Source organism: Salvia splendens, chromosome 3, assembly GCF_004379255.2.
Source record: "Salvia splendens isolate huo1 chromosome 3, SspV2, whole genome shotgun sequence".
Taxonomy (NCBI): domain Eukaryota; kingdom Viridiplantae; phylum Streptophyta; class Magnoliopsida; order Lamiales; family Lamiaceae; genus Salvia; species Salvia splendens.
The window spans coordinates 29,293,561-29,318,696 of record NC_056034.1 but is presented as its reverse complement, the minus strand read 5'-3'; the positions used below and the strand labels follow the sequence as shown (position 1 = coordinate 29,318,696).

The 25,136-nt window shown below is 37.6% G+C and overlaps 1 protein-coding gene across 3 annotated transcripts; it reads right to left on the bottom strand.

The window, feature by feature from the left end:
- Positions 1-19,023: 19,023 nt before the first annotated feature.
- Positions 19,024-23,682, bottom strand: LOC121795617 (LIMR family protein At5g01460-like). Of its 3 annotated transcripts, XM_042194159.1 has the most exons (14): positions 23,177-23,680; positions 22,997-23,082; positions 22,470-22,585; positions 22,274-22,384; positions 22,082-22,180; positions 21,837-21,959; positions 21,280-21,342; positions 21,106-21,170; positions 20,910-21,019; positions 20,706-20,820; positions 20,527-20,592; positions 19,641-19,751; positions 19,489-19,555; positions 19,024-19,401 (listed from the first exon to the last, which is right to left on the bottom strand). In XM_042194159.1, exons 1-14 carry the CDS (start codon positions 23,524-23,526, stop codon positions 19,354-19,356), a joined length of 1,530 nt encoding a protein of 509 aa, XP_042050093.1. In that variant the 5' UTR covers positions 23,527-23,680; the 3' UTR covers positions 19,024-19,353. The 3 variants fall into 3 exon arrangements, with proteins under 3 accessions (XP_042050093.1, XP_042050094.1, XP_042050095.1); XM_042194160.1 differs by lacking the exon at positions 20,527-20,592 and having other exon boundaries at positions 23,177-23,681; XM_042194161.1 differs by lacking the exons at positions 19,024-19,401; positions 19,489-19,555; positions 19,641-19,751 and adding an exon at positions 19,774-19,925 and having other exon boundaries at positions 23,177-23,682.
- Between the last annotated feature and the right edge of the window lie 1,454 nt (positions 23,683-25,136).

Here is a 25,136-nt window from a genome sequence, read left to right as displayed (position 1 = left end):
AATTTCTAAATTAGGGTTTCCTTCTCAATCATCCAAACACCAATTCTCATGCTTATAACACACAATCATGCTTGATAAGACTCTCTTAATCATGTTTGCACATAAACTTACATCATTCACCAAAGATTTCAATCAAACTTCACACAATTCAATTGAAATGCATATTTATGAAGCTTGAGTTAGGTAATGATCAAATATACGTTGAAGTACGAGACTTCAAGCTATGCTTGAAATTATAGAGTGCCTAAGAGGTAGGCCAGACTGAACGTGCTAGAACTTAGTTGTAAGTTGACAACTGCAATATCACTTTCCTGAGTGATAAAACCAACGAAAATATATATTTCGAACTTTAGTGTATCCTCACACTGGCGAGATCATACGTAACATCTAATAAAACTATGCAGTCTTGCATACCATGCCAAAGTGGCGATGCGACACAAGTACGACGGCGTTTACGACACTGTAAGACCACGTGTGCAATGGCAATGTATTTTGAAAACTACGTGGCATGGCAAGAAGACTTTGAAGATGCGACCATCAAAAATAGTTATTAATTTCGACGATACGATGAATCTCAACTTGGAATCCACGATTTCATAGAACGATGTTACCATGTTCAGGCTCGCGAAAAATGTGCGAGGGAGTGCGACCCTCGAATGAACGATTTTTAAATCAACAGTACTTACTTGGATTCTAAGTTCTTTTCCGGATGTTTTGAATAAACGTGAGCCCTTGTCTATTTAAACACCTTGGTTGACTCCCAATTTGCAAGTAATGTTCTTTATTTATTTATTTTTTCCCTATATCGAGTCATGAGTCACTTGTCTCGAAAGTTTGTGTTTGCCTTTCTAACGTTGGATAGCTTGATTGAGTAGTCTCATTTGATTCATCATTCATAAGGACAATATTTTGACCTTATGAACTTCCGTCATTAAACTTCATTCCTATGGTTGTTTGCAGTTATGACCTTCAGTATGATCACACCTCCAGACATGTTATCTTCAAAGAATGGACTATTATTCTTGGAACTACTGGTTCACCTCTTTATTTTGTAACCATGTATGTGACAAGTTCTTTCTTGCAGAAGTGAAATTATTTTTAGCTCGGTTTCAGTACATATATTGTTTCATACTCAATGATTTTTCTTTCTGCAACACCAAGTTAAGGCTATCAGGTTCTCTTCTTCCTTAACGGGTTGATCGTGTTAAATTTCTGAAAAGTTTCATTCACTTTGAGTTGTCTTTAACAAAACCGCGAACCCATTGATGTGATTTCATCTTTTCCAATAACATGATGTTGTTGAACCATCATTTGTACTATTTCATGACATTTGTCCATGTTTCTAAATCCTGCCGCGACTGATTATTTTAGGCCTTGACATGTTTGAACGATATTGTCACGACCGCCCTCACTAAGGATAGTAAAGACGGGGAAATCGTGACTAGGGAAGGGACTAAGGAGCGGGGAAGAAGAAGGGGAAAGCAATGAGAGACAACATCTTAAACAAAGCTTCAAAGGAAGAGTTTTAATCGATTAAACAATTAAGGAGCGAGTTAATATTTCAAGGTAAATAATGTTAAAAGGTAGTGTGGGGCAAAACGAAAGACTTTAACAAGAACGATTCGAAACACGGCAGCGGAAAAACAAGTATCAGAGGAGAGTCATAGGATGACGCCCATGTTTGAAGACACGACGCATCCGGGAATTCTTAAAGCTCACTCAACATCCACCGCAACATCCCGCTCAACCTGCACATAAGAAAATAATATGCAGGGCTGAGTACTTGATGTACTCAATGGGCTCATGCCGAAAACATTTTAATAAGTTATGTCATCCATACCAGTGATCTCGAGTTTTATATAGTAAGAAATATCACGAGAACACAAAAATCCAAGTCTGGCCAGACAATTTATCTCCTCATTTTCCACATCAATCAATCAATCACATCCTCTTACCATAGTGCGACGAAAGTGTGGCCACACTATTCGCCCACGAGACCGGCCGACTAGCAAGGACGGCTCACGATCCCCTCTGTGTACACAGCCTGATAGGGTTTGCGGCCCTACTCAGACCCGAATTCGATTATCATAGCCCTATAGCCTAATGGAGCGAACTCACAAACTAGGCATCAAGCACAATCTCAGCATAGCCCTATAGCCTAACGGAGCAAGCTAAAACGAACTAGGCATCAGGCAAAAAATCTCAACATCAAAACAATCACGGCATGACATAACACTTTAAACCACCCTTATAACACCACATCATATTTTCGGAAAAATAAAGAGGTTTGAAAAGAAAGCCCACCTCGATCGCTTAGCAAATTCACAACCCAGCTTATAGCAACTCTCGATCCTCGAGTTCACGAGTACACAACACCCTTGTCAACGACAACACAAGTCAGCCTTCCACAACAACATTTTACTATGCATGTCCTATCGTTTTCTCTCTCATCGTTTTTCTCAAATTCCCCAACCCAACATACGTCACAAAGGTGTAAAGACACACGTAACACATTCCAACTTATCACAAGTGATTTCAACATTTAAACACGTTCCTTGGACATACATGCATCATATAATACTTTTAAACTTGAAACTAGGTGTCATTTTAACAAGGCAGAAAACTGGCAGAACTGCGCGACCGTTTTGTAAAAATCACTATAAATTCACCCGACCTCATATGAAGCTAAATTTTGGATCACAATAGTTCATCCATGAAAATTTTCACACCGAAATCACGTCATTTAGTCAGTCATATTACATATTAAACTCTCTGGTCGGAACATACAATCTCTGACAGCACTGCGCAGTTCATTTGAAAATTTTACCATATATTCATCCAATGCCCAAAAAGGCTGAAAACTTAACACGACTCAGAAGACACTTCAAATTTTCATCTAGTTCCAGAATCACATCAATCGGAGGTCATTTGGTCAGTCAAACAGAAAATGAAACATTCATGGCGAGAACACGAGTTTCTGGCAGATTTGCGCAGTCAAATTCAAAAATTTATTAAAAATTCATTTTTCAATAAAAAGGGCTGAAATTCACACGAGACACAGGTAACACCTTGAAGTTCACTCAGTAAAATTTTCATATCAAAATTCGTCTGTTTGATAAGTCAATTACTCATCAGAAGCTACTGGTCGAACATCACAGATAACAGATATACAATTTCTAAATTAGGGTTTCCTTCTCAATCATCCAAACACCAATTCTCATGCTTATAACACACAATCATGCTTGATAAGACTCTCTTAATCATGTTTGCACATAAACTTACATCATTCACCAAAGATTTCAATCAAACTTCACACAATTCAATTGAAATGCATATTTATGAAGGTTTTCAAGCAAACTCACTTTCCCTCCCCGATTAAACTTGCGATCTACGATTCCTACACCCACATGCATGTAGGATTCAAGAACATGGTTCAAATGAAAAGAATGAGGAAAAGTGAAGCCAATATACCTTCTTTGACAAAACGAATCGGTAGAACCAAGAAACGAGGTGATTCGTCGGAGATTCTTGAAAATAAACTTCAATGGATGCAAGAAACAATGGTGGAAGAAGTTTTTTGGAGAGAATGTGGAGAGGGAGGAGGGAGGCACGAAAATTGAGGGAGAATGGGGGCTAGGGTTTAGTTTAGGTGTTTTTATAGGATTAGGGTTAGGTTTAAAATCAATTAATTAATTAATTGTGGAGAAAAATACAATTAAATAAATCCCACAATTAAAAGAACAAAATAAGCATGTGGGAAGGGGAGGAAATTTTCGAAAATTCCATGTAGGGATAGCAAGGAATTTATTTGGTATTTACTTGGAGAGAATATATTCACAACTTAGGAAATAAAAGTGAATATTTCATAAACAAGGGAACAAAATAAATTAAATCTCCAAGTATGAAAATAATGGTGGGGGGCGAAAATTTCCATAAGGAATTGCACAAGGAAATTATTTAAATCCCCAATTAAAAGAATAGGATTTAAATTAGGCAATTTATTTATAGGAAAAAGGCTCCCATAAAATAGGCAACAATTAATTAAATTCCCACAAGGAAAATATTGCATAGGGGGCGTGTGATATGGAAGAAAAGTAGGAGAAAAATATTCACATCCCCAATTAATTAGACATAGGAATTTATTTGAATAAAAAGGGATTCCACAAATTTGGAAACAAATAAAATATCCTCCAAAATTTAGTAGAGGGGCCGAAAATTGCTAACCAAGGAATGTCCCAACTCTCTATTTATTTTAGGTGAAGAAATAAATTATAACACGATTTAATTGGATTAAATTCAAAGGAAGAGGGTCAATAAAGCACCAATTAAATCAAATGAAAATAATTCTTTCTCCTATAGGAGATTTTCGAAAACTCCCAAGGAAAATAAAAATGGAGTTCGAATTCCATGTAGTACCATTTATGGGTCATTTGGTTTGGATTTAATTTGGATAAGTATCCCAAGACAATTAATTAAATCCAAGAAATGAAATACTATTTCAATAATTAGGAAGGGTCGAAAATTCCAATGAATTGGCTCGAAGAATATAAATGCATGATCCTATTAATTATTTCCCCACATTGGAAAATATAAAACATCAAGCTCATCATCCCACATTAACCACGAAAATTTATTTCACGCAAAACACTTAATCACATAGAAACGAAAGTTTCATAATTCCAAGAATCCAAAATTCGAATAACATATAAGAAGAGTCACACAAATTTGGGATGTTACATCCTTCCCCTCTAAACAGTAATTTCGTCCCGAAATTTAATCGTCTCACACAAACAATTCGGGAAACTTTTCTTTCATCTTATCTTCTAACTCCCACGTAGCTTCCTCGGGACCAAGGTGCTTCCACAACACCTTCACGGACGCTATCGTCTTGTTTCGTAGCTCTTGTACCTTCCGATCTAGGATTGCTTCGGGCCTTTCCTCGTAGCTCATGTCGGGGGTTAGGATCACTTCCTCTTGGTGAATCACATGTTTGGGGTCGAACGCGTACTTGCGCAACTGCTATACGTGGAACACGTTGTGCACGTTCCTAAAGCTGGGTGGTAATGCCAATTGATACGCTACAGGACCTACTTTGTCGATAATCTCGTACGGTCCCACAAAACGCGGTTTCAGCTTGCCTTTCACTCCAAATCTCACAACTCCTCTCGTCGGGGACACTTTCAAGAACACTTTGTCACCAACGTCGAATTTGATTTCCGTTCGACGCACGTCAGCATACGACTTCTGTCTGTCTTGAGCTTCCTTGATCCTTGCGCGGATTTGATGTACAATTTCAGTAATCTCCTTTATAGCGTCGGGTCCTAACATCTTCCTCTCACCGACTTCATCCCAATAAAGTGGAGATTGACACTTCCTACCATATAAAGCTTCGTACGGAGCCATATCGATCGTTGCTTGATAACTGTTGTCGTAGGCGAATTCAACCAATGGTAGGACAGTTTCCCAACTTTCCCCTCGATCTAGGACAACGGCTCGCAACATATCCTCAAGCGTCTGAATCGTCCTCTCTGACTGCCAGTCCGATTGCGGGTGATAAGCAGTGCTGAAGTTTAGTTGTGTGCCCAATTATCGTTGCAAACTCATCCAAAACTTCGATGTGAACTTCGTATCGTGGTCGGACACGATGGTCTTTGGCACTCCATGCAATCGCACAATCTCATTCACGTAGAGTTTAGCTAACTTGTCCGCGCCATAAGTAATTTTCATCTGTAAGAAGTGCGCGCTTTTAGTAAGTCGATCAATGATCACCCAAATCGCGGTGTTGCCCTTCTGTGACCTTGGCAAACCCGTCACGAAATCCATAGCTAGATGCTCCCACTTCCATTCTGGAATTTCAAGCGGTTGTAACTTCCCATATGGCCGTTGGTGTAAGGCCTTCACTTGTTGGCATGCTAGACATCGTTCCACATATGACGCTACGTCCCCTTTCATTCCATTCCACCAAAACTGTTGCTTCAAATCTCGATACATCTTCGTGCTTCCACTTACGCAAGATTAAACTATACTAATTTAAATCGCGAGTATGATCGCTCGTCGTTGCATGAAAATATCTCTTAGCATCGGTTCTTCTTGTCTCGCACCTTGACTTAAGCGTTTGCCTAAACTCTCATATTCTCGTACGTTTCATTGCTCGGAAAAGCAATAGTTATGTTTTTCACTTAGAACTACGATTCGCGCGGTCAACTAGGCTTATGTTTTAGGTACTCTAAGTTCACAACACAATTCATCATCTCATAGATCATCATCTACTTCAATTTACGTCATTCATACCTCAAGATAAACACACCACATTTTCACATCCCATAGCAAAACACTTTCGAACTTCACATTATATTCGAAACTTTTGAAATAATTTTCTTTACACCTTCACACTTTCCTAAAAATTTTCCACATCTCACTTTTAAAAAATAAAAGTTTTGACTCAAACTAAAACGTACTTTCACATCAACTTTCATCATCCGTATAAAACACTCCATAGAATAACGCATCATACTTCGAACCTCATAACATACATAACATCACACTTCTACACTATCACAATATTGTTTTCACCCATAATACACGCGTTTAAATCATCATGCTCACATTCAACATATGTATGTCATCATATCATTTATTCTCGAATTTCAACATGAAAATAAAATCACATCATCACGTAATTACATGCTCATGCATTCTTTTGCCCAAAACATCCTCATCATATCGTGAATTTTATACATCGTTCACACATTTCATCAACAACTTAAAACATACCTCACTTTCCTTGGTTGAGCGTGATGCTTTGGATGTTGAGCCTTCGTGACACTTCTAGTCAATAAGGGTTCACTAACTTAGACTCAAAGTAAAAGAAGACTCTCGAACCAGAGCAAAAGAACAAAGCTCTGATACCACTCTGTCACGACCGCCCTCACTAAGGATAGTAAAGACGGGGAAATCGTGACTAGGGAAGGGACTAAGGAGCGGGGAAGAAGAAGGGGAAAACAATGAGAGACAACATCTTAAACAAAGCTTCAAAGGAAGAGTTTTAATCGATTAAACAATTAAGGAGCGGGTTAATATTTCAAGGTAAATAATGTTAAAAAGTAGTGTGGGGCAAAACGAAAGACTTTAACAAGAACGATTCGAAACACGGCAGCAGAAAAACAAGTATTAGAGGAGAGTCATAGGATGACGCCCATGTTTGAAGACACGACGCATCCGGGAATTCCTAAAGCTCACTCAACATCCGCCGCAACATCCCGCTCAACCTGCACATAAGAAAATAATATGCAGGGCTGAGTACTTGATGTACTCAATGGGCTCATGCCGAAAACATTTTAATAAGTTATGTCATCCATACCAGTGATCTCGAGTTTTATATAGTAAGAAATATCACGAGAACACAAAAATCCAAGTCTGGCCAGACAATTTATCTCCTCATTTTCCACATCAATCAATCAATCACATCCTCTTACCATAGTGCGACGAAAGTGTGGCCACACTATTCGCCCACGAGACCGGCCGACCAGCAAGGACGGCTCACGATCCCCTCTGTGTACACAGCCTGATAGGGTTTGCGGCCCTACTCAGACCCGAATTCGATTATCATAGCCCTATAGCCTAAAGGAGCGAACTCACAAACTAGGCATCAAGCACAATCTCAACATAGCCCTATAGCCTAACGGAGCAAGCTCAAACGAACTAGGCATCAGGCAAAAAATCTCAACATCAAAACAATCACGGCATGACATAACACTTTAAACCACCCTTATAACACCACATCATATTTTCCGAAAAATAAAGAGGTTTGAAAAGAAAGCCCACCTCGATCGCTTAGCAAATTCACAACAACATTTTACTATGCATGTCCTATCGTTTTCTCTCTCATCGTTTTTCTCAAATTCCCCAACCCAACATACGTCACAAAGGTGTAAAGACACACGTAACACATTCCAACTTATCACAAGTGATTTCAACATTTAAACACGTTCCTTGGACATACATGCATCATATAATACTTTTAAACTTGAAACTAGGTGTCATTTTAACAAGGCAGAAAACTGGCAGAACTGCGCGACCGTTTTGTAAAAATCACTATAAATTCACTCGACCTCATATGAAGCTAATTTTTGGATCACAATACAGAGAACACATTCAAGTTCATCCATGAAAATTTTCACACCAAAATCACGTCATTTAATCAGTCATATTATATATTAAACTCTCTGGTCGGAACATACAATCTCTGACAGCACTGTGCAGTTCATTTGAAAGATTTACCATAAATTCATCCAATTCCCAAAAAGGCTGAAAATTTAACACGACTCAGAAGACACTTCAAATTTTCATCTAGTTCAAGAATCACATCAATCGGAGGTCATTTGGTCAGTCAAACAGAAAACTAAACATTCATGGCGAGAACACGAGTTTCTGGCAGATTTGCGCAGTCAACTTCAAAAATTTATTAAAAATTCATTTTTCGATAAAAAAGGGCTGAAATTCACACGAGACACAGGTAACACCTTGAAGTTTACTCAGTAAAATTTTCATATCAAAATTCGTCTGTTTGATAGGTCAATTACTCATCATAAGCTACTGGTCGAACATCACAGATAACAGATACACAATTTCTAAATTAGGGTTTCCTTCTCAATCATCCAAACACCAATTCTCATGCTTATAACACACAATCATGCTTGATAAGACTCTCTTAATCATGTTTGCACATAAACTTACATCATTCACCAAAGATTTCAATCAAACTTCACACAATTCAATTGAAACGCATATTTATCAAGGTTTTCAAGCAAACTCACTTTCCCTCCCCGATTAAACTTGCGATCTACGATTCCTACACCCACTACATGCATGTAGGATTCAAGAACATGGTTCAAATGAAAAGAATGAGGAAAAGTGAAGCCAATATACCTTCTTTGACAAAACGAATTGGTAGAACCAAGAAACGAGGTGATTCGTCGGAGATTCTTGAAAATAAACTTCAATGGATGCAAGAAACAATGGTGGAAGAAGTTTTTTGGAGAGAATGTGGAGAGGGAGGAGGGAGGCACGAAAATTGAGTGAGAATGGGGGCTAGGGTTTAGTTTAGGTGTTTTTATAGGATTAGGGTTAGGTTTAAAATCAATTAATTAATTAATTGTGGAGAAAAATACAATTAAATAAATTCCACAATTAAAAGAATAAAATAAGCATGTGGGAAGGGGAGGAAATTTTCGAAAATTCCATGTAGGAATAGCAAGGAATTTATTTGGTATTTACTTGGAGAGAATATATTCACAACTTAGGAAATAAAAGTGAATATTTCATAAACAAGGGAACAAAATAAATTAAATCTCCAAGTATGAAAATAATGGTGGGGGCCAAAAATTTCCATAAGGAATTGCACAAGGAAATTATTTAAATCCCCAATTAAAAGAATAGGATTTAAATTAGGCAATTTATTTATAGGAAAAAGGCTCCCATAAAATAGGCAACAATTAATTAAATTCTCACAAGGAAAATATTGCATAGGGGGCGTGTGATATGGAAGAAAAGTAGGAGAAAAATATTCACATCCCCAATTAATTAGACATAGGAATATATTTGAATAAAAAGGGATTCCACAAATTAAGAAACAAATAAAATATCCTCCAAAATTTAGTGGAGGGGCCGAAAATTGCTAACCAAGGAATGTCCCAACTCTCTATTTATTTTAGGTGAAGAAATAAATTATAACATGATTTAATTGGATTAAATTCAAAGGAAGAGAGTCAATAAAGCACCAATTAAATCAAATGAAAATAATTCTTTCTCCTATAGGAGATTTTTGAAAACTCCCAAGGAAAATAAAAATGGAGTTCGAATTCCATGTAGTACCATTTAGGGGTCATTTAGTTTGGATTTAATTTGGATAAGTATCCCAAGACAATTAATTAAATCCAAGAAATGAAATACTATTTCAATAATTAGGAAGGGCCGAAAATTCCAATGAATTGGCTCGAAGAATATAAATGCATGATCCTATTAATTATTTCCCCACATTGGAAAATATAAAACATCAAGCTCATCATCCCACATTAACCACGAAAATTTATTTCACGCAAAACACTTAATCACATAGAAACGAAATTTTCATAATTCCAAGAATCCAAAATTCGAATAACATATAAGAAGAGTCACAAAAATTTGGGATGTTACAGATATCCTTCATTGCTGTCCGGAATTTTGCAAATTGTGATCTAGCAGTCGGCTATGGAATTTGAGAATTTTTGCAGTTTCATCCTATTTCCATGACCTATCTCATGTTCTTCCGAGCTCTCATCAGAAGTAAACTCTCAAAGCTCTATGGTTTTATTTGATACCTCTAAACCATTTAATTCTCAAAATGGACGAGTTGACTCCAATGAAACTCAATCATTGCATTGTTGTCCTTGTTTCCTTGATTAATTTTGGAGCCTTCCCGACTAAAGACATCCTTAGCAATGTTGCAACAAGTTGAAATCTGTTCATATCCAAGTAAGACTGTTGGGTCAAATTTCGAATCCTTGATACTAGACGGTAGGGAAATACAGTAGTTGACTCGGATTTACACAAGGAATAAGTTTCTATAGTCAGACATGCTCAAAAATAGCACACCAACCAGAAACGTCGACATAACTGACGAGATACATTTATGAGTGAACGATCGATCGAACGGCAAGCGAATAATGAATATGAGAAGATGTATCTACGGTCACCATCGTGCTAGGGAAATTATAGAGGGAGTACAAGCCCCTTCATAGAGTTTATTGCATAAATTAAATATCGTCAACAAGAGAGAACATATGAAAAGTGACGAGAAAGAGCCACGAGACGATGAGACGATCGAGAAAAGAAATGTGTGATAATACCATGAATATTAGAAAACTGTGTGCGAGTTGGAAGACAAAACGAAGAGAGTTAATAGAAATTTTTCATGGGAGGACAGGCCAAGGCCGAATCATGGATACGCGCATGGAGCGAATTTTTGCAATCCTAGGATACAATGATCGAGAACTGTTAAGTTGTGTGAACTACCAACTGACCGACACTGCCGACTTCTGGTGGGACACCAGGATGAAGACAATGCTCCGAGACCAAGCAGAATGAATGACTTGGGAAGGCTTCAAGGCGGAAGTGTATAGCAAGTACGTGCCGAAGAGCTACAGGAAGGCGAAGGCGTCTGAATTCTACAATCTGACCTAAGGACGTATGACCATGCACTCAACAGCATGACATGATATGCACCTGATCAAGTAGATACTGACGAAAAGCTGTCTGATAAGTTCCGCGAGGGACTAAGGCACGAGATAAAGATGTCATTGGCCAACCGTGGGAGACTTCCCTACGTGGAAGCACTAGCTCTAGCACTGGATATTGAGGCAGCAATGCCTAAGGAGAGAGCTAAGGAAATCACTACCTCGTCATCACACCACTCCCGGGAGAAAAAGGAAGTGGGATGATTCTAGGACTCCATGCGACGGAAAACGGTACCAGTCGAGTCAGCATCGATCTAAACACGAAGAGGAGATGGAGGAAAGGAAAGTGGAAGACGTCGCTGTTGTGTGAGGATTTCCAGACGTTTTTCCGAAGTGTTACCTGGACCGCCGCCAGATCGACAAGTGGAGTTTACGATCGACCTCGAACCAGGAGCCGCACCTGTGTCTAAGGCACCGTATCGAATAGCACCTAAAGAGTGGGAGGAACTCAAGATACAACTTCAAGAGCTCATGGACCTAGAATTCGTTAGGCCTAGTGTCTCACCGTGGGGCACACCAGTGCTTTTCGTCAAGAAAAAGGACGGGTCGATGAGAATGTGTATCGACTATAGAGAGTTGAACAAATTGACTCTCAAGAATGAGTATCCACTGTCGAGGATAGATGACCTGTTTGACCAACTCCGAGGAGCCGGCGTGTTTTCAAAGATGGACTTAAGGTCGGGATATCACCAACTGAGAGTTCGAAGGGAGGACATACCGAAGACCGCATTTTGTACAAGATATGGTCACTATGAGTTCGTTGTGATGCCGTTCAGTCTAACGAATGCACCTGAGGTATTCACGGACTTGATGAACCGGGTATTCCATCCGTACCTGGATAAATTCGTTTTGGTCTTCATAGATGACGTCCTGGTCTAGTCAAAGAACGGGAAGGAGCACGAGGAGCATCTATGAATCGCTTTGGAGACGTTGAGGACCGAGAAGCTATACGTCAAATTTAGCAAGTGTGAATTTTGGCTGAAAGAAGTAAACTTTCTTGGACACATTGTATCGGCAGAAGGAATCCAAGCGGATCTCGCCAAAGTTGAGACTGTACAACAATGGAAGTCACTGTTGACACGAACGAGATTCAGAGTTTTCCGGGGATTGGCAGGATACTGCCGAAGGTTCATAGAAGGGTTCTCCAAGATAGCGAGACCAATGACCCAACAACTCAAGAAATGAGTCAAAGTCAATTGGACCCCGGAGTGTGAGGCAAGTTTTTAACTCTTGAATGAGAAATTGACCACCGCGCCAGTGTTAGCTGTGCCAGAGCCTGGAGTGAACTACGTAGTCCGCACCGACGATTTGAAGGTGGGACTAGGATGCGTGTTGATGCAGAACAACAAAGTGATCGCCTAAGTGTCACGACAATTGAGACCGCACGAGTTGAACTACCAACCCACGACTTGGGGCTAGCAGCAGTAGTGCATGCCCTAAAGATTTGGACGCACCATCTCTACGGAGTTCGATGTGAAATCTTTACGGACCACAAGAGCCTGAAATATTTCTTCGAGCAGAAAGATTTGAACATGCGACAACGAAGATGGCTCGAATTAGTAAAGGACTACGATTGTGGCATCAACTACCACCCTGGCAAAGCAAATGTAGTGACAAATGCTTTGAGCCGAAGGAACCATTCGCAACTAGCTTTTTTTTTCTGACGGAAGAGGAAACTCTAATACGAGAGTTTAGTAAAATGCAATTGGAAGTGGTAAGGGCACCTGAAAAAGTGGAAGGCCGAATTGCCACTTTAATGGTTGAACCTAATCTAAGAACGAGAATCGTTGCAACCCAACGGATGGATACGAAACTTGAAGAAATTCGAATTGAAGTGAAAACTGGCAAATCTGGAAGTTTTAGTGAGGAGTCCGACAACGCCCTCACTTTTGAAGGGAGACTGTGCGTACCAAGCGACGTGGAACTCAAGAACGAGATCATGAGTGAAGCTCATGAGACTCCATACACCGCTCACCCGAGAAGCACGAAGATGTATCAAGACTTGAAAAAGTACATTTTGTGGAATGGCATGAAGAGAGGCATAGCGGCATTTGTGGAGCGCTGCTTAGCCTGTCAGCAAGTGAAGGCTCTACATCAACGACCGTACGGAAAGTTGCCACCACTAGAAATTCCCGAGTGGAAATGGGAGCACATCGCCATGGATTTTGTGACGGCATTGCCAAAGATACAAAAAGGGAATACTGCTATATGGGTAATTATAGACCGACTCACCAAGAGTGCACACTTCATACCGATTCCCGTAACGCATGAATCGAGCAAGCTAGCTTAAATCTACATAAAGGAAATAGTGCGACTGCATGGAGTTCCAGTGACAATCACATCCGACCGTGACCCGAAATTCACTTCAAGATTTTGGATGAGTCTGCAACGCGAGCTTGGAACTCGATTGAATTTTAGCACGATGTTTCACCCGCAGACCGATGGGCAATCCGAGAGGACAATCCAAACTCTCGAGGATATGTTGAGAGCCGTGGTGCTCGACCGCGGAGGAAGTTAGGAATCCGTATTGCCGCTGATCGAATTCGCTTACAACAACAGCTTCCAAGCGACAATAAACATGGCTCCATACGAGGACTTGTACAGAAGAAAGTGTAGATCCCTGCTCTACTGGGACGAAGTTGGTGAGAGAAGAGTACTCGGGCCCGATGCAGTTGAAGAGATGGTTGGAATCGTTCGACAAATTCGTGCGAGGATAAAAGAAGCTCAAGACAGATAGAAGTCATAAGCGAATGCACGACGAACCGACTTACAATTTCAAGCGGGCGACAAGGTCCTTCTCAAAGTATCCCCGTCGAAAGGGATAACGCGCTTTGGTGTCAAGGGAAATTTGAAACCACGATTTATTGGGCTTTATGAAATCCTTGAAGGAGTGGGTCCTGTTGCATACCATTTGGCGCTACCCCCAAGCCTTGGAAACGTGCACAACGTCTTTCATGTGTCACAATTGCGGAAATACGTGTTTGACCCAAAGCACGTGATCCACTACAAAGAAGTCGTTTTGAACCCAGACTTGAGCTATGAAGAGAGACCCTAAATGATTTTGGACCGAAAGATCCAGAATGTGAGGAATAAACCGGTTGCTTGTGTGAAAGTACTTTGGAGAAATCATGGGCACGAAGAAGCCACGTGGGAGAATGATGAAAGAATGATAGAGCTGTACCCTGAACTCTTTCCTTGAGGATACCAAATTTCGAGACGAAATTTCTTTTAAGAGTGGTAGGATGTAACGCCCCTCTTTTCGAACCCTAAGACGATTCCTTTAATTTCTTTTAATGTCGTGAATTAAATGACGGATTGTTATGTGATTTCTTTGGTGACCTAATTTTGATTTGACTGAGTCAACTTCGTTGATTTTTATGACGTGGCTTTTAAATAATTGATGCGGGATGAAATATGTTGCGGTGAATTATTTTCCTAAGGGTGAGTGAGATTAAATAGGATCATCAATTTTTCATCTTGCCCTTTTCGACCACTATTAATTATTGGAGAGGAATTCTATTTTTTGGATTTAATTATTTGTTTGGGATAATCATCCAAATTAAATCCAAAGCCCAATTACTTTATTTCCTCATGAGAAAAAAATCGATCCCTATGCTTTTCCAAGGGAGGTTTCGAAATTTCCCTAACTATGGGAGGAGGAAATTATTCCACTATATTAATTGATCTCCTAATTATTTCTTTCCATGAATGAATTGGAATATCCTAGCAAATCTTGTCTTACCTTATTCTATTAAAGATTTGAAAATTTTTCCTTGTGGGAGGAACCCAATTACACGCCTACTTCCCTATGTTTTGGAAGGATTATTATTAATTTTCTGCTCCGTATTATTTTATTCTACTCCTTGAAATAAAAAATTTAATCATAGGCTAATTAAATAGCCTATGATTTTTGAAAATTTCCCCTTATTCCTCCCCATAGTTCACGCCAATCTCCCCCTCAAATCTTCTTCAAACCTTCATTTAATTAATTCTCCAAATCTCCTTTAATTAATTGGGATTCCATTGCGCTCTATAAATAAAGGGGGGGAGAAAAAAACCCTAAACCAAAACTACATGCCTCCCTCCCTCCTCATTCCACATGCCCCATCTCCTCCCCACACCTCTCCCACTTGTTCTTCTACTCCACTCAAGATCTTTTCATCCTTGCCAAGAGTTGTTGAAGAATCAAGATTTATATTTGTTCTACCGATCGTTTCAATCAAGAAAGGTACAATCGAACTTTTTCTTCATCCTCTCCATTCAAACTTTGTTTTGACTCCCTCATGTATATAGTGAGTGTAGGGATTTCAAATCTAGGAATTTAATCGGTGGGAATTCGTGTCTGAATGAGAACAAATTGTGAATATCCGTTTTAAATGAATTTGTGTGAAGTTTAAATGAATCATGGGTGAATGATGTGTGACTATATGAGAACATGATTGTGAGAACCTTTTTAAGCATGGTTGTGTGCTGGAAGCATAAAAAGGTTGTGTTTGGATGAATGAGGATAAAACCCTAATTCGAATTTGAAGCATGAAATCTTTAGTGTTCGGACAGTAGGTTCCGACGCATGTTTAACCGACCGAACAAACTCCTTTTTGTATGATTCTTTTTCTGAGTAACCCTCAAGGTGTCTTCTGTGTCGTGTGTGAATTTCAACCTATTTGGACGAAAGATGAATGTTTGGTGAATTTCTGAAGTTGACTGCGCAGTTCTGCCAGAAATTATTTTTCTCGACCAGTGAGTTACGTTTTCGATTTGACCGACCTAAAAAGTTATTTTGACTGAATGATAGTCGATGTGTCTACTGTATTGTGGGAAAGTTTCAGCCCCAACGGAGGCCGGATGAAATTTAAATGAATTTTACAAAATGACCGCTTTTCTGCCAGATTTCTATCCTGACGAAAATAACGATTTTGTTGTGTTTTAAATGATATACATGATATGTATGTGTTAAGGAACCCACTCTATGATGAAGTGATGTGTTATTCGATGATGCATGCTACGGTGTGCTTCCTTTTGTTGTTGGGGAAAAGGGAAACGTTGGGGACATGCATAATTTTGAGTCAATGTTTGTGACTGATTGGTAATACATATTATCTAAAGGTGATAACTCGTGCACGAAGCGTGATAAGAAAGGGAAAGAAGTACTTAAGGTCTAAACGGTCGAGGTGATCTTTCTTTTAACTAAGGACAATGTCCTAAATACTTTATCGGTGGAAATTACTATGTTTATCATGCCGTGTTTTGTTTTAACGTGCCTATCTGAAGTGGCTTTTGCCACTATTATTTAAATCTAATTCGGGTCCTCGTAGGGCCGCAAACCCTACTTGGATTAGTGTACACCTATGGTAGATCGTGTGCTAGCGTACGGGCTGGCTGGTCTAGTGACCTGGTTTACGGCCGCATTCCTTGTCATGTATTGGCAGATATGGGTAACGTCTATGGGAAAATGACTGATCAGTCGACTTTTACAATGGGAAATGATTTTGAGTGCCTCGGACCTTTCTAAAGCTAAACCCCGATGGTTACTTATGTATGGCATGATAAATAATAATTTTGATGAAAATATTTTCGGCATAAGTCAACTGAGTATCTTTATAGTACTCAGCCATGCATGTGTTTTCCCTATGTGCAGGTTGAGCGGCGGCGAGAGTATGGTGGTGTTGAGCAAGTTAATTGAAGAATGAATTATTTATCTTTGATCTGTGAGTGTCGTTGTGTCTTCACACATAACTTCACTCTTATCTTGAATGCTTCTGCTGAAACCTGTTTTACTTACTGTTTGATCTTGACACTATTTTGAGTTCCGTTTAGAATCTAAAGACATGATACGTTTTGGAGTACGTTGAACCCTTGTTATATTGAATACCAATGATTATAATTGTTTTCTCCTTTGGTCCATCTGTCAAAGCGTCACCCTGACCCCCTTTTCTCTTGATTTATTGTTCATTTATTTCCTTGGTCAAACCCCTTTTTATAAAACCCTAGCCTTTTTATTTGGTTACATTTAAGTCCTGTTAGGTCACGATCGCCGCATTTAATTACCCTAGAAGGGCGGTCGTGACATTTAAAATCTGCTCTATCTCCTTTTTGGTTGCTCTCGGTGCTTCAGCTTTTGTTTCACTTGATCTGCTTGCAGCGCTCCTCCTTGATCCGTTGTCCTCCTGATTTCTTCATGCACTTTCTGTTCTGGCGGGTTTTCTACACACCTGACTCAAAATCGCACGTTAGTCTCGAAAAATCACAGAATTTCACCCCAAAATAGATGCATGAAACGAGCCTTATCAACGACATTCTGGAAGTGTTGGTTAACTACCACGCTTTTGGGGTTGAGTAAACTTAGACTAAATCGGAAATGAACCTACGCTTATCCTGACCAATGAATCTCTAGCTATGCCATAACTAACGTATATTCCACTAACTTATTCAATCAATTTTTTTTCTATTTCATAAAACTATGCCACAACTAAATATGACACTAAGGGACAGAGGTTTACATTTCATAAAACTCTGCTATAACTAAATATGCCTGTAAGGGACAGAGGTAGTATTAACGAAGTTAGTTTTACTTGAATGTTAAAACTAAAATATTTTATACTTTATTATTAAAATTCTTTTCTTAGGAAAGCAACTTGCATCCGTAATCAATGCATTTCTAAGTTATATCTGATTATCTTAAACACTCTGGGCCATACCTTACTTCAGTTGATGAGCTTCGCATACAAGCTCCCACTGAAATCTATTATCTTCACTAGTCTCTGTAATCCACCACTTAATTATCAGCAAAACCAGTGATATGGGCTGGTAAAGTTCATCGGAATTTCGGAAGCGTGAATTATTTATATTCTAGTATACAATTATACGTTTAACATGTGAATTAATTGATCACATAATCTGTCAAATAGATCATATATCTAATTTATTTATTTTTGAAAAATTGGGACAATTAAAATCTTCTGCTGTCTATTACTAAAAATAGTAAAAATGAAGTGGGACAATTAATAAGGAAAAAGACTAAAATGGAAAATTGGGACATATGATGGAACGCGGAGGGGGTACTTTTTAAGATGATAGTCGTAAATATCATTACTTGCACAAATGCACATCATTTTGCAACTACCACAATGGTCAGTGGTGATTCATTTAATAAGTCATTGAGTTACAACATAATTTTTATTACTGACTTTCATAATATATTTCATTTAGTTATAACATGGTTTGTTTTACAACCTTTCATTAGTTTACTCAAATTAGGATTACAAGCCATAATGAATTGAATGTCATAAAATATTTTTATTCAGGTTGTATGCACAGAGAGATCTAAACCATCTCTGGTGAAGGAAATATTGAAAGCGGTCAAGAGAAGGTCTCACATGCACGCTATCGACAAACACGTATTGTGACAAATGAAAGTTGTCGTTTATATTATTCTTTCTCTTACATTTTCACAAAACACGTAAAAAAAGAAACGAGTCATCTTAAATGGGTCAAATGAAGTACTTTATTCTCTGTTTCTAACTTTATATCTTTTTATCTCTCATACTTTTCCCTCTTTCACACTTTGTTACCACTATTTAACTAAATAAATATCAATTTCTTAAATTTCGTGCTAAAAAAAAGTTGATCAATTGCAGTAGGACGGAAGGAGTATCATCTAATTTTCAATCTGCTGAATTACATGGAATTTTGTAAACCACGAATTGTTAACAAAAAAATACAGTTGTCTTGGTGAGAGTTACACAAAGGATATACAAATTGTTATTTTGATTAATGACATGTTACTTGAAAGTACTTCTTCAATCCATATATCAATTCTTACAAGCTGATGTGTAACATATTCTTGCAACATAATCAGAGTAATAGATACACCATGCCAAGAAATAGTAGCAACTGCAACACCTAAAAGAATGGTGATATAATATTTAATGGTTTCATTGTCAGATGGTCTTTCCTCCCGACATTGGAACAAGAGCCCATCAGATGCATCCGAGATCTATTTTTTAAAAGAATAATGATAATCACTCCACAAAGTTAAAATTCGCATATTTCAGAGTTAAAGCTGTATGCAGTAACATGTTTATGTAGAAAGTTGGAATCTGCCGCTAGGTTTTTTACTCCTCCATCCCTGGAAATTGAATTGCACATAGCGGCTTAAGCTCAATGCAGAAATGAAATAAAAATGAAAGAACACGAGAGGTTTAGGAGAACTTACAAAAGCTGCATAGTATACAAATGTGAGCCCTGCTAGAACAACGAACCCGATTTGGAATACATTATACCTGCGGCAACATATGCATTTATGGTACCAAAATTTCAAAGCTCAAATTTCGTTGAACACAAAACTAAGGTGAATGTTTAACCAACTTGTACAAATATTCGATCCCACGAAGTGATTGCAATGTATGACCAAATATTTCTTGAGCTGCAGTAGCTTGGGCATAATATCCAAATGCAGTGGCACAGAACTGAATTACACTGTCAAAGAGTTGAAATTTATTTAATTCATATTTCCAGAAATATACGGTTAACATGTAGGTTTACCCATTAAATAACACTCCCTCCTTCCGTCTTTTTTTGTCACAAGTTTACTCACCTTGGGTTTTAAGAAATATTACATCTGTCCTGCATTAACTTGTCACATTTACTTTTCTGCACTCGTTTTGTAAAAATGATAATAAATTATTAAAGTGGAAAAATAGTAAAGTAAGAGAGAGAATAATGTAAAGAAGACTCTTCTCTACCCTATTATCTCTTATTTTATTATTTCTCGACTTTAACTATTTATGTCATTTTTATAAAATGAGTGCAAAAAAATAAATGTGACAGTTAATGCGGGACGGATGTAGTATAAAAGAATGTTGATGGAAAATGTTAGTGGAATATGAGTCTTACTTTTATAGATTCCCTTTGTCTCATTAAAAATGAAACATTTGCTTTTCGAAAAAAGATTTTTATGCAGTGTTTCTTTGTGAGTTAATTAAAAGAAAACAAACAAATAGAGGAAAAAACAGATATGATGATATTTCCATTTTTGGAAATATTTTATTTTTAATAAGAAAATCCAAAAAAGAAAACATTTTATTTTTAATGGGCCAATGAGAATATTGATTTCATAATAAAATATAAGTGTGACAACTATTGATACAGACCGAAAAGGAAACTGGTGACAGGTAATGGCGGACGGAGAGAATAAAAGTATCCACCAATTAGACGCAAACGACCATTGACCAAAAACATCAAACCAAATTACCTAATTGAGCATAGAAGAATGAGACCCACATTAAAGAGAAAAGAGTTCATAAGTGTAGCTCCCCATCTGTTAAGAAATATTAGTTGTAGGAAACATATCTTAAGCTAGATATATTAAAAGCAATGAGAAAATAAATGAGATCTAAGAGAAGAAAAATGAAACGAAACAAAGATACATACTTCATAGGATGGATTGTAATAAAAACCAACTTCAATCCAATCATCATTGCTCCAGTAATCACAGACAGCAGGAGATAGAAGCAAAAAACTGCAAATGCTACAGTTCCAAGAAGACCTAAAACCAAATGAAATAAGTATACTTTTGAGTAATTGAATCGTTAAATGGTAACCAGACCAAAAGAACAATAGAAGATTTCCAATTACCCCAAATATCATCCAATTTAATGAAAACCTCATTAAGAAATGCGGATAGAGGAGGATCGATTAGCAAATATATTATAATATGTGCAACCCAAGCCACTGAAACAATCAACCTGTTCAAATAATCCAGTTGATTAACATTATTACCAACAACAAAGGCTAAATTGAGGTATGAAGAAGAGCCATGCAATAAAGATACCCTAGAACTCCAAGTACCAGTTTGGCAAGGTAGCCAAGAATAGTCAAAGCCCAAGTTGCCTCGGCCTGAAAAACATTACGGGAAAAGTATTATATTTGATTTAGTTAGTAGCAACATCGTACTAGCACAAGCACAACAAATTGTACAAATATTCAGTTAGTTCTCGTGTGTCACCTGTTCACCTTGAGGATACATCTCTTCCAAAGCATTCACATCATCTTCTAGAAGAAGTAACTCCTGCAAGTCAAACCGTGGATCACCGGAATAATTCTTATACAGATGTAAAATTGCAAAAGATAGCAATTAGCCCTGATTTAGAGATCAAAATTGCACAAGTTGGTCAACATCCAGTCAAAAAACATTTTCTAATAAAATACTATGCGATGTAAAAGAAATATCATACTCCCCGTCCTTGAAAAGTATGCGGCATGAGTTTTGTATAATTGGTAAAGTAAGAGAGGGAGATATAATAAAAGGTAAGGTAAGTAGTGTTTGTGGAGAGTGGGCTCCACATTATAAATAGTGTAGTGTAATGGTATAAGTTGTAAATAAAATGATGTGTAGGGGTAACGTGTTGTTTAACTATTCCAAAATTAGATAGTTCAAACTTTTCAGGGACGGACTAATAAAGAAATAGTTCATACTTTTTAGGGAATGAGGGAGTATTATATACTATTACAAATGATTTAATTGCAATAGACAATGGAGTCCAAAAAGATGTAACAACAAACCTTTTCTACACTTTTCACATTTTTACGCCATCTTCTTCCCTTATTACCACTCCTTTCTTCTTGGTGAAGTCCATCACCTGCTTTCTTCAGTTCTCTAGCCCTTTTTGCTAGTTCAGTTGCTTCCTAAGTGAAACAAAATACATGCTCCACCTTAAAATTTTGTGTACAAGCTCAATTTCACAAAAGAAAAACTTCTACCATCAGGTGTATTTAGAAAAAGATAATGAAACAAGAAGCATAAATACCTTGATATACTGCGAGCGTGTGATAACAGATTTTGGTCGCCGGATAAATGCAGTTATAAGTCCCAGTGGGAGACAAGCTATACCGACGCCACCAAAAATCTATATATTGGAGCACGCAGAAAACATAATCATAATAGTTGAAAAATTGCATGCAAAATAGAATTGTAGCGAAGGGTGCAAGGAGTATCATACAGTAAAAAAAATAGATCCAGCGACTGTAGTAAGAGCAACAATATATTCAGGGAAGGTAGTGCGCGTGGTCCATGTTGTCACAGATGCAGCATTGGAAGAATATGCTGAGCACTAAAAATGAAAATGATAGTTGTTGTAAAAAAGTTATAAAGCAAATCCAACAAGAAATTATAAATAAGTTATAAACTTAACCTACTTGTCTAGCACCAGTACCGACACATTGTTGACCACTGGTGAAGTCCCATGATGATGGGAATGCCTGTGTGGATGCGGAAAGGTGTCTAACAGTAAAATCCACCTTACCCAAAAACCCTAATGACAAAACAAATGAAAAGTTTTAAACAATGAGACGCAAGGAAATTACCAATTAAAACTCGAGCAAAAGTTTAGCCCCTACTTGCTAGATTTCCATATTCTTTATCCTTTATCCTTCACGAAAAGGAATCCAAATACTCAGATGCCAACACTCATGCATAAGAATCATTTGTTGCAAATAATCAAGATGGTTAAACCGTTTTGTAACATGAGCACTCACTTCAGAAATAATAAGATAAGAATAATGGGGCAAGCAAAAAGGTACTATTGATAAAATTACCAAATATAATCACAAAAATAGATTTAGACTTCAAAATCAAATCGAAGAAAAAATAATCCCACAACCTAGTCAAACTCAAAGTAGTATACTTGCCCTTATAAATAAGGAGAAAAAATAAAAAAGCTTACCATATAGAATTCCCAGAAGAAGTACACAGATAACAGCTGTTGAAATCACCCACAACAATGAGCTTTTCATCCTCTTCCACACCGTCCTGGAAGCCCAACAACAATATCCATTCACGAATGTCCAAAGAAAAAGAAAAGAAACATCAATAAAAATACTGATATTATGAATTAGAAAGTTACTTGTCCAGGTCGCCTTCGTAATAAAACATCGCAAATGGAATGACGAAGAAAACAAGAATAGCATCCAGAATATAAAGAGCGAGCCACAATTCCTTCATTGGTAGTGTGAGATTACAAGCACCGTTGTAAATGGCGTGGCGGCAGGCCTGTCGGTTGGCGACGTCGGCAGGGAGCATAAGAATGGAGATGGAGGCGATGGAGAGGCCCAAAACGACGATGAATTTGGGGATATAAGCCTGATTTGCATCATCTGGGTGCTGGTAATTGACGAGGAGGTAGAGATTGACGATAAGCACAAGAACGCAGACGACAATGGTCACGATCATTAATGCTAAATTGAAATCCCCCATTTCTGGGCAGGTAGAGAATGAGGAAAGCCTCTTCCCTTCCAAATCAATTTAGTTGAATTCTAGGGATTTCGAATTAGGATTTTGGGGAATTAGATCCAGTGTTTCATACAGAAATAGTTTTTTTTTTTTATTATTATTGGTTTCCTAATTTGGTTAATGAATTGAAAAAGTGAGAGGGAGGTTAGGATTTAATGGTACCATTTTTCCATTTCCAATTCAACTGCCGGTTCAAACATTATATTTATATTCCAATCATTTTAGTTATACTTTCAAATTTTTTGCGGGAAATATGTATGTCCTCACCCTTAATGGATAAGCATAATTTACTGCCAGTTAGAAGGAAAGTCTACTTTAATTAAATGACTAATATACCACCTGTGCGATGCACAGATCTTAATTTACTTTATAATAATCCAATATCTACAATACGCAAAACAAAAATAATTATATATTCTATCCGTCCCAGTTTAGGAATGCAATTTAGTTATTGCACGAGTTTTATGAAATTGTTAGAGTGTGTAATAATTGAAGTGAAGTAGTAGTTGTTGGAGTGTAATAATTGAAAGTGGAGTAGTATAAAGTGGGACCCTTTTGACTTTTTGTATGTTTAGAATTTTGTTTTGTTTTATTTTTATGAAAATAATGGCATTTGGGTGTAAATTTCATCAACAATTAGGTTAAATTTTATGTCTAAATATGGTAAATTCTAAATAAGACTCTTAAACTGAGACGAACGAAAATGGAAAAACAGGACACTTAAACTGGGACGGATGGAGTATATAAACAACAATTAGAAATTTAAAAATTTAGTAAAAATTGGCAAATAATTCAACACATGAAATTGGTTGTAGTTAAAATCTAAAATTATTCTACTAAAATTGTATAATTTGAATAGATATTTAAAATTTCAATAAGAATTAAATATTACTATAATTCAAATTCACATAAAAATTACTTTATTAATATGATAATTAACCATTGGTGACAAAGTAAAAATTTAGTTTAATTTATTAGTTTTGATTAAATTTACTGTAAACAAATTTATTAGTAAGAAATTAGACTGAAAGTCCTCACTGAATCTTATAGTCATGCAAATTAAAAACATGTAGAGTTGCGCAACTTGATCAAGATGAATGGTCAATAGATCAAGCAGGCTACTGATTGATCGTTGGATATGTAAACGGAGACACTCAGGGCTTTCAAGACCTTAACCCACAATACTATAATTTAATAAAGGGAAGTAAGGGTCGAATCCCTCAGGGACAGAGGCGGGTTGAGTTGTGTTTGGAACATTGGGGGGTTTGGCTGCTGCCACGCTTTCCAGTGGATTAAGTTTGGGGCTAAGTGACTAAACTGATCAACTTACTAAGCTAGACGGATCAACTAAACTAGACAAACTCAAAACTAAGAAAAATGCTTGATTGATCAACTAAACTAAGGATGGGAAGGTAAAAGTAACTTGGGACCACTAGCACAAATGAACGCACTACTAAAAAGCTGTAAACAACGAAAAGGAGTATGGACTGCTACTCTAACAAACTACGACCTTCTTCTTCTTTGCTAAGCAACTAAATAAAACTCCTACAACAGATCTAAACAGGGCATCTAAC

Bases quoted from the DNA above. Each gene is read 5' to 3' on its own strand.
- LOC121795617 (XM_042194159.1), bottom strand. From the start codon at position 23,526: ATGGGGGATTTCAATTTAGCATTAATGATCGTGACCATTGTCGTCTGC. The intron at 21,960-22,081 runs GTATTTATGCTT...TGTTTCACTTAG, and splicing joins CACGCTCGCAGTATATCAAG to GAAGCAACTGAACTAGCAAA. The intron at 19,752-20,526 runs GTAATTTGGTTT...ACTCTTTGACAG, and splicing joins ATTCTTCTATGCTCAATTAG to TGTAATTCAGTTCTGTGCCA.